This window comes from Salvelinus sp. IW2-2015, linkage group LG4q.1:29 (genome assembly GCF_002910315.2).
Source record: "Salvelinus sp. IW2-2015 linkage group LG4q.1:29, ASM291031v2, whole genome shotgun sequence".
Taxonomy (NCBI): domain Eukaryota; kingdom Metazoa; phylum Chordata; class Actinopteri; order Salmoniformes; family Salmonidae; genus Salvelinus; species Salvelinus sp. IW2-2015.
The window spans coordinates 35,582,765-35,591,630 of NC_036842.1; the positions used below are offsets into that span (position 1 = coordinate 35,582,765).

Below are 8,866 nucleotides of genomic sequence, written 5' to 3' on the forward strand. Positions count from 1 at the left end.
GGTTATCACCTGAAATTGTTCACCTTTCCCCATCACCATACATTGCAATGACAGTTCAGTTTAGCACTAAAAGGCATTGGAAGAGAGCACCTTGGACACACATTGACTTCCATTCAATTTCCAATTTACAACTCTTGTGTTGGGAATGATACACCCAGACTGAAGTCTCAGGCACTTTTCATCAAGAGAGGATGACCTAACAGACCAGAAGCTATTGATAATACCGAGGCCTTTGCAATCAGTTCAAATCGGCAAATATAGCCTACCCCCCGTGGCTACTTTAGCTCCGGCCAGTCGGCAGCCTTACCTGTAATCGGGGCAGCGCTGGAGAAACTGGGCATGAGCGGCGTCTGCGGTGTGCGTCCGGCGTGTCCCCGCGTGATGTCATAGCCCGCACTCATGGTAAAGCCTGTGGTGGGCGGGCCCATCGGTGGCGCCGACATCACCGGACCGGTCGGAGGCGGGGCCACAGAGCCCATCGGGGGCGCAGAGGGGTAGGGGGAGGAGAAGGCCATGGGGCTGGGGGTGTAAGGTGCTCCCCCGATGGGCGGAGGGGGGAAGGACAGGGTGGGTATGGGGCTGGCGAAGGGAGGGGGCGCGGAGGAGTGGATAGGGGGCATGGAGGTGGAGACAGCGAGAGGGACGGGGGTTGAGAAGCCCTCGGGGGCGAAGGTGGATATGCCGGTGGTTCTGGGGAGGGACAGGGGACTGGACAGGCCTGGAGAGGAACAAGAGAGTATTATTGAGTAACAAATAATAAGGTAAGTATGATAATGTTTAAAGGGATAATTCACCCAATTTACATGAAAGTAGGAGCGAAGACCCTACTGTACCAAATCTTAGCGTAGCTATATCTTCGAGTGTAAAACAATTCTCTATCACTAGCTATTGTTCCTTTAAACCCAACATAATGACTTGATAATACCCTAAGCACTACTGCATTGGCTGAAATGAATGGCTCGTTGTACAGCCTAGGCTACGTCGACATTCTGAGAATCTTCGGGATGTAATTTCCATTGTAAGAAATACAATGGACAGGCTGTGTTTCCATTGCACTATAACTTCAGAGAACATAATTTGCCCAAGGCTCCAATTATTTCTGTGAGAAGTATTGCTGTGTTACTGCAAAGTTATACAGTGAGCAGGTGATTATCAGAATTGACTTGCACAGTTCTGCCTAACAGCCGACCTTGTCCCTTTGTCCCACACAAACTCAAGGACAGACAGTCTCTCATGCCAATGTTCCAAGCACTAATCGCCTCCGCTGCTTTGCATCCCATTCCAACAACTGACAAACTATGACCTCAAGCCGTTGACCTATCTCTTGCTTGATGTTGTGACTACAGAGAAACATACTGCTAGAAACTGAGGCTGTGTTTCATTGCAGAATGACACTCTCTCCCCTCTGTTCTCATTGTATGCCCACCTTGCTTTCAGAGATCGGAAAGGATTGATATAGGTGAATGCAACATAGAGAAGTCTAGGTGGAGCTTTTGATAATAGACTACTCTGTAAAGGAGAATGAATGAAGGCACAAATGAGTGGACAACTTTATGGAATGAAATGCAGCCCAGAAGATTGAACAGTTTTAAGATAGATATTTAGCATTAAAATTTAAGGCTGCATTTTGTGCCTTGGCTTAGGATATAGACCTAGTAGATTTGTAGGAGCAATTTCATGCTTTTGGTAGTTTACCGAACCAAAGCTGGACGTATAGCCTACATTTTGTGCCATTGGTGGAGCTACCAACATAGGTTGGAAGCAGTGCATCCACTGTATCAATGAGTGACTTACCCATAGTCAGGGGAGGGGGGTTGACTGCGGCTGCCATGCTAGAGGGAGGCGAAGGGGAGGCGGGTGGGGTGGTCTCTATTCCACTTTCTTCCATCATCTTCCCGGCCTTCGGTCTGCCACATCAAAGAAAGGACACATTATTAGACAACATAGCTTGAGTTCTTAGATGAGGCACGTTTATTGGTCTCTACACAAGACTAAGTTGGAATGGCCAGAGGTCAGAAAACATGGGGGCTAAAGCTCCTAACTGATTGGATAATTGATATCCCATTGGCTCATGGCCCTCTCTCCACTGTAACTCGTCAGTTCTCTGGATAGGTTGGTATTCTTTATTCCAATGAAACGTAGGAAGCCGATGTAAGCCTGGTAATAAGATAACTACTGGAGAACTAGGGATAAAGGTGAGTTCTGTATACACACACACTGACACTTTGTACACACAGAACGTGGCACTTTCATAACAAGCGTAACGTTACATCGTTGACATGATTTTGCTAGAGTTACTGTTTTTGGTCATTGTATTATTACCTACTTTTATTACTCTATAGTGTTTTTTAAAATGGTAGAAAGATAAAATAATGACTGTCTGGCCTGTGCCAATACAACTCTTGGCAAAATGCCGGTTGTTAACCAACAGTCAGCTGTTGCCACGTCTTCATCATGCAGAGGCGCACGAGTGTGCATCAATGGACAGTGTGCATACATGTGTTTTACATGAAATTGTGGAGTGTAGACTGCTGTGCCATCAATAATAATTGTTCGCCTTTGATGTAACGTTATAAAATAAACAAATGTAACGAGTTAACTAAAGGCAACAGCTAGCTACCTCGTTCAGTTATCACCTTGTCAACTGCAACATAACTTTATAGCCAACTAAACGCACAACTATTTTATAACTTTTAGGTTGTTTGCGAGCCTGAGGTTTTAGAACTAAGTTACTGTTAGCAAACTAGAGCTAGACGTGTAAGTTAGCTAGCAAACGTTAGTTATGCTGGTTCATGCTAGCTAGACTGATTTACCGCAAGACAAAGGCATTAATGTAATGACTGACTTATTTGCACTTGACAGAAGCACGCTGAAGTACATACATTCCTACCTGAAATCTTGATATTCCAGAGAAACGAGTGGGGTGGAAAATCAATCACTTTCCAATGTATTGAGCCAAAAGAGAAGTAGCAAACGCACTAACTGTGGAAAGATGGCCGCGTTCTAATGACGTCAGACATTGCCACGTATTACCAAAGTGGGATGAGCAGTCGGCTCGTGTTACTAATACAATGTGTTCCTTTTTTGTACCCTTTACTGTGTATACTTTACTGTATTTATACTTGGGATATCGCTTTTCAACAGCAAAAGTTCCAAAATCGCTGGAGGAAGTAAAGTGACAGAACTATAGGTTAAAACTGTAACCCCGGTTCTCTGATAGTATGAGTGAGGTATTTCACTATGGGATACGCCTCCAGTTTATTCTTCAGAAGCCTTATTACACTATGCCAGCCATGATTGGCTGGACGTCGAGATGTGTGCGTCCGGGAAGGGTGTCCCTCCTACCCTATGCAGCTTCTCTGAGTCATTCAAGAATAAGCCAAACCTCTTCCTCGCTCATCCAAGGAGGGTGTTCTGGTGAAATATCTCACTCATACAATCCGAGAACTATAGGTTACAGTCATAACCTATAGTTCTCTTTCAAGTATTTGTTTAGGTATTTCACTATGGGATATACTGACTTCCTTATTGCCAGACAAGCTTATCCTGACGACCGACTGCCCTGTGCTATATATCCCACAAATGGGCATTGCCCCTCAGAAGATCCTACACGTAAATCAGTATACTCCAGGGTCGGTGCAGTGACATCGAGCCTATAAAACTTTGCAAATGTATGAGGCAAAGCCCAACTCGCTGCTGAGCAAATATCTTGGATAGAAATGCCCTTAAATAAAGCCCAGGATGTAGCCATTCCTCTAATGCCGGTATTCCCAAACTGGGGTACGCGCAATGCCGTCGAAGGGGTCCATCACTCAAAGACATGTGGTACTGAAAATGTATATGGTTATATTATGTAAGAACAATGGTGCAACACTAATACAAATATTATTTCATAACAAGCGCGCTTTGTCCCGCTTTGGATTGTGGTCGCTGTCCACTGTTCTGAAACACATCAGTACACTGTTGAATTGTCTCCTTTTCCCAGACCTGGTATTCCCAAACTGGATGCCATCGGGGGTACGCCAAATAAAAATGTGATTCCCATGTAATTTATTTTTTGTAATAAAAAAATCTTCACATTTTCAAACAGTCCATTTATATTTTCCAACGGGGCTATACATTTGGGTGAGTTTTTTTCTCTCACCTAAGCAGCCTCGTTTCACTGCCAAAAATATTGTCAAATACAAGTAGCCTAGTCAAATAATTAACATTCAATCACATTAACCGTGACTCTCTCGCGGGAATTCCACTAACGGTTTGTATGTAGCCAAACGTAGTAGCCGCTCATGTTTGTATTTGTACTGATGGCGCAAAAGCCATGACAGGGAGACAGTGGAGTGGTAACGCTTGTGCAAGCAGTTGTCCCCGACACCACTTGGGTACACTGCAGCATCCACCGAGAGGCTCTTGCTGCTAAGGGAATGCCTGACAGCTTGAAAGACATTTTGGACACTACAGTGAAAATGGCCCCTGAACTCGTGTATTTTCTGCACTATGCAACGATATGGGCAGCGACCATGTAACGCTTTTACAACATACAGAAGTGCACTGATTATCAAGGGGCAAAGTATTGACACATTTTTTTGAATTGAGAGACGAGCTTAAAGTTTCTTTACTGACCATAATTTTCACTTGTCTGACCGCTTGCATGATGACGAGTTTCTCACACGACTGGCCTATCTGGGTGATGTTTTTTCTCGTCTGAATGATCTGAATCTAGAATTACAGGGACTCTCCGCAACTATATTCAATGTGCGGGACTAAATTGAGGCTATGATTAAGAAGTTGGAGCTCTTCTCTGTCTGCATTAACAAGGACAACACACAGGTCTTTCCGTCATTGTAGGATTTTTTTGTGTGCAAATTAATTCAAGCTTACGGACAATGTGATATAGCGAAGCAGCTGAGTGAGTTGGATACGCAGGTACTTTCCCAAAACGGATGACACAAACAACTGGATTCGTTATCCCTTTCATGCCCTGTCTCCAGTCCACTTACCGATATCTGAACAAGAGAGCCTCATCGAAATTGCAACAAGCGGTTCTGTGAAAATTGAATTCAATCAGAAGCCACTGTCAGATTTCTGGATTGGGCTGCGCTCAGAGTATCCTGCCTTGGAAAATTGATGCCCTTTGCAACCATGTACCTATGTGAGAGTGGATTCTCGGTCCCTCACTGTCATGAAAACTAAATACAGGCACAGACTGTGTGTGGAAAAGGATTAAGACTGAGACTCTCTCCAATACAACCCAACATTGCAGAGTTATGTGCATCCTTTCAAGCACACCCATCTCATTAACCTGTGGTAAGTTATTAACTATTTAAAATGAACAAATAAGGTTTTATATGTAAGATGGTTAAATAAAGAGCAAAATTATTGATTATTATTATTTGTGCCCTGGTCCTATAAGAGCTCTTTGTCACTTCCCACGAGCCGGGTTGTGACAAAAACTCACACTCATTCTTATGTTTAATAAATGTATAGTGTGTGAGTGGCAGGCTTACAACAATGGCAAAAACAACATTTGAGAGTGCACTGACCCTGGTGCTAGAGGGGGTACGCAGCTGGAGGTTGAATGTTTGAAGGGGTATGGGACTATTAAAAAGTTTGGGAACCACTGCTCTAGTGGAATGAGCCCGTAGGCCAGCAAGAGACTGAAGACCCTTACTTGTGTAGGCCAAAGCAATAGCCCCACTATCCAGTGGCAGAGGCGTTGTTTAGTGAGCGCCTTACCTGTGTGAGGTTTCGCCCAGGAACCAAAACTGCAGAATTGATTCATATGTAGTTTTCCATTTTATTTTGGTAAATCAGTTGCAAGTCTGAAGATGTAAAATGCATGCGCTAGCCCAGGGCCACGTTCAGTTGCCAAACGTTCTTGAACGTTGCAGATAGAAATGTGATGAATAGAGCTGATGTGATTTCTTATTCTACATGTCAGAGACATGTTTGTTCTACATAGCCTATTTCTATCTGAACGTTCCAAAATGGTCTGCTCTATCTTGGGATGTCCATATCCCATTGAAGTTGACATTTAAGGGGTTAAGTAAGAGTTAAGGTTAGGGTTAAGGTAAGGGTAGCAGTGTTGTGGTTGAGTCACTTAAACTCGAGTCCCAAGTCCCCTGTGCTTGAGTGGAGTCACTAGTCCCTATGGCTGAAATCAAGTCTAAGACCATTGAGTTACGAGTCCATCAATTTAGAACAGGTCTTTATTATGCAATTGTTTGTAGTCACCACCATGGCAGTATATCGCCACTCCTTAATGGAAAACCTCACCTAATTTACTATTCATCACTACCTCACAAGTTATACTCAATACCTGTGCTTGAATACTTACACTGAACAAAAATATAAACACAACAGGCAAAAACTTAGTTCATATAAGGAAATCAGTCAATTTAAATAAATTCATTAGGCCCTAATCTATGGATTTCACATGACTGGGAATACAGATATACATCTGTTGGTCATAGATACCTTATAAAAAAAAAGTAGGGGCGTGGATCAGAAAACTAGTAGGTATAAACCACCATTTGCCTCATGCAGCGCCACACATCTCCTTTACATACAGTTGATCAGGCTGTTGATTGTGGCCTGTGGAATGTTGTCCCACATCTCTTCAATTGCTCTGTGAAGTTGCTGGATATTGGCTGGATACTTGAACACACTGTCATACACATCGAGCCAGAGCATCCCAAACATGCTTAATGGGTGACATGTCTGGTGAGTATGCAGGCCCTGGAAGAACTGGAACATTTTCAGCTTCCAGGAATTGTGTACAGATCCTTGCGACATGGGGCCGTGCATTATCATGCTGAAACATGAGGTGATGGCGGCGGATGAATGGCACAACAATCGGTCTCAGGATCTTGTCACGGTATCTCTGTGCATTCAAATTGCCATCGATAAAATGCAATTGTGTTCTGTGCCTGCCCATACCATAACCCCAACGCCACCATGGAGCACTCTGTTCACAATGTTGACATCAGCAAACCGCTCGCCCACATGACAACATGCATGCTGTCTGCCATCTGCCTGGTACAGTTGAAACCGTGATTCATCTGTGAAGAGCACACTTCTCCAGCATTCCAGTGGCAATCGAAGTTGTGCATTTACCCACTGAAGTCAGTTACGACGCCAAACTGCAGTCGGGTCGAGACCCTGGTAAGGACAACGAGCATGCAGATGAGCCGAAATTCTTCAGTTATGAAAACCCACAGTTTCATCAGCTGTCCGGGTTGTTGGTCTCAGACAATCTCGCAGGTGAAGAAACTGGATGTGGAGGTCCTGGGCTGGCGTGGTTACACGTGGTCTTCAGTTGTGAGGCCGGTTTGACGTACTGCCAAATTCTCTAAAACGATGTTGGATGTGGCTTATGGTAGAGAAATGAACATTCAATTCTCTGGCAACAGCTCTGGTGGACATTCCTGCAGTCATCATGCTAACTGCACGCTCCCGCAAAAGTTGAGACAACTGTGGCATTGTGTTGCCAGACAAAACTGCACATTTTAGAGGGGCCTTTTATTGTCCCCAGCACCTGTGTAATGATCAGCTTCTTGATATGCCACACCTGTCAGGTGGATGGATTATCTTGGCTTGGTTAGAAATGCTCCCTAATAGGGAAGTAAACACATTTGAGCACAACATTTGAGAGAAATACATTTTGTGTGTGAATGGAACATTTTGGGGATGTTTTATTTCAGCTCATGAAACATGGGACTTTACGTGTTGCCTTTTATATTTTTGTTCATTGTATTTACTACACAAGTCAAACTCTCAGCTACTTATTTGTAATCACCTACTGATATTTGTGTAGTTTTTTTTATTGCATACTGAAGACTAGCTCATCAGCTGATGTAGGCTAAGTGTGCCGGGTGTGGCACGTTCTTCCCACTGCTAGAAAACAGAACCATCGTTGCTCTGGGCACCTAGTGCTGCTAACATTCTGCTTATCGTAACCTATCCAGTCCAAGTGCAAATACAAGTCACGAGAAGGCAACTCCAAGTCACCAATGGTTGAGTCCAAGTAGAGTCACAAGTCATGAAAATCGGGACTCGGGTAGAGGTTAGGGTTAGGACCTCCCAAGGATCCCAGATAGCACTGACCGTTCCAAAACATTGTGTCAAAGACAGTACAATATTGGGTTAGAAACTCTGTAATTGCGTCCTGTGTCCCCAGGTGATGACATCTTCATCACTTCTCACTTTTCTTGTTAGCCTACGCATCATTAATTTATGTGCCATGAACGCAGGTCACATTTTTGTAATTTTATTGAAAAGCATTTGCAAATACAGTACATGTAACCTATTAAAAAAACAAAAAAGAGACAAAATGCAATATTGAGAATGTATAACAAGTGGTATTAAAATTAAATCATTGTCATGAGATTTCTTTGGGGTGGAAAAATAAGTGTGAAACTTTTAGAAAAAGTCTACGTAGAATAGGGTGATTGAAAACAAACGAGCAAAAATGTGTATATACATTTAGATTTACACGGGTCCAATTTGTCTGAAAAATATCAATAGCCTCAATAACACTAATCATGAATTGTATTGTTTTTTAGTGACATGTTATTTATAACGCATTATAAACAATTAATGCTATAAAAACAATATATTGTTTGAGTGACTAGAGTGTTGTCAGCCTTCAAGAAACCAATGTCAAGTCACTGTCAAACGGTCATGTTGTTTCCTTGTGAACATTGCCATTTGTAAGAGAACAGGGATTTAATTATTATGGAATTCTTTGTAATGAAAATAATTGAGTGAAATCTAGTCTTATCTACAGTTTGATATTTATGCTATTCTGATTGGACCTGGAAGAACAGAGCACAGGGTGTGATATATTAATAACATACAAAAAGGAAGG

General features: G+C 43.0%; 1 protein-coding gene across 2 annotated transcripts in view; it reads right to left on the reverse strand.

Moving 5' to 3' along the window:
* prrc1 (proline-rich coiled-coil 1) overlaps positions 1 to 3,227 on the reverse strand; it is a 38,896-nt gene extending 35,669 nt beyond the window's left edge. Inside the window, exons 1-3 of one of the 2 annotated variants that reach the window (XM_023984577.2) lie at positions 2,891 to 3,227; positions 1,795 to 1,907; positions 308 to 718 (exon numbers count right to left, since the gene is read on the reverse strand). In XM_023984577.2, coding sequence (XP_023840345.1) covers positions 308 to 718; positions 1,795 to 1,891 — 508 coding nt within the window. In that variant the 5' untranslated portion in view covers positions 1,892 to 1,907; positions 2,891 to 3,227. Of the gene's footprint in view, positions 1 to 307; positions 719 to 1,794; positions 1,908 to 2,882 lie in introns of both variants that reach the window. The other variant, XM_023984578.3, reaches the window with a different exon arrangement.
* Between the last annotated feature and the right edge of the window lie 5,639 nt (positions 3,228 to 8,866).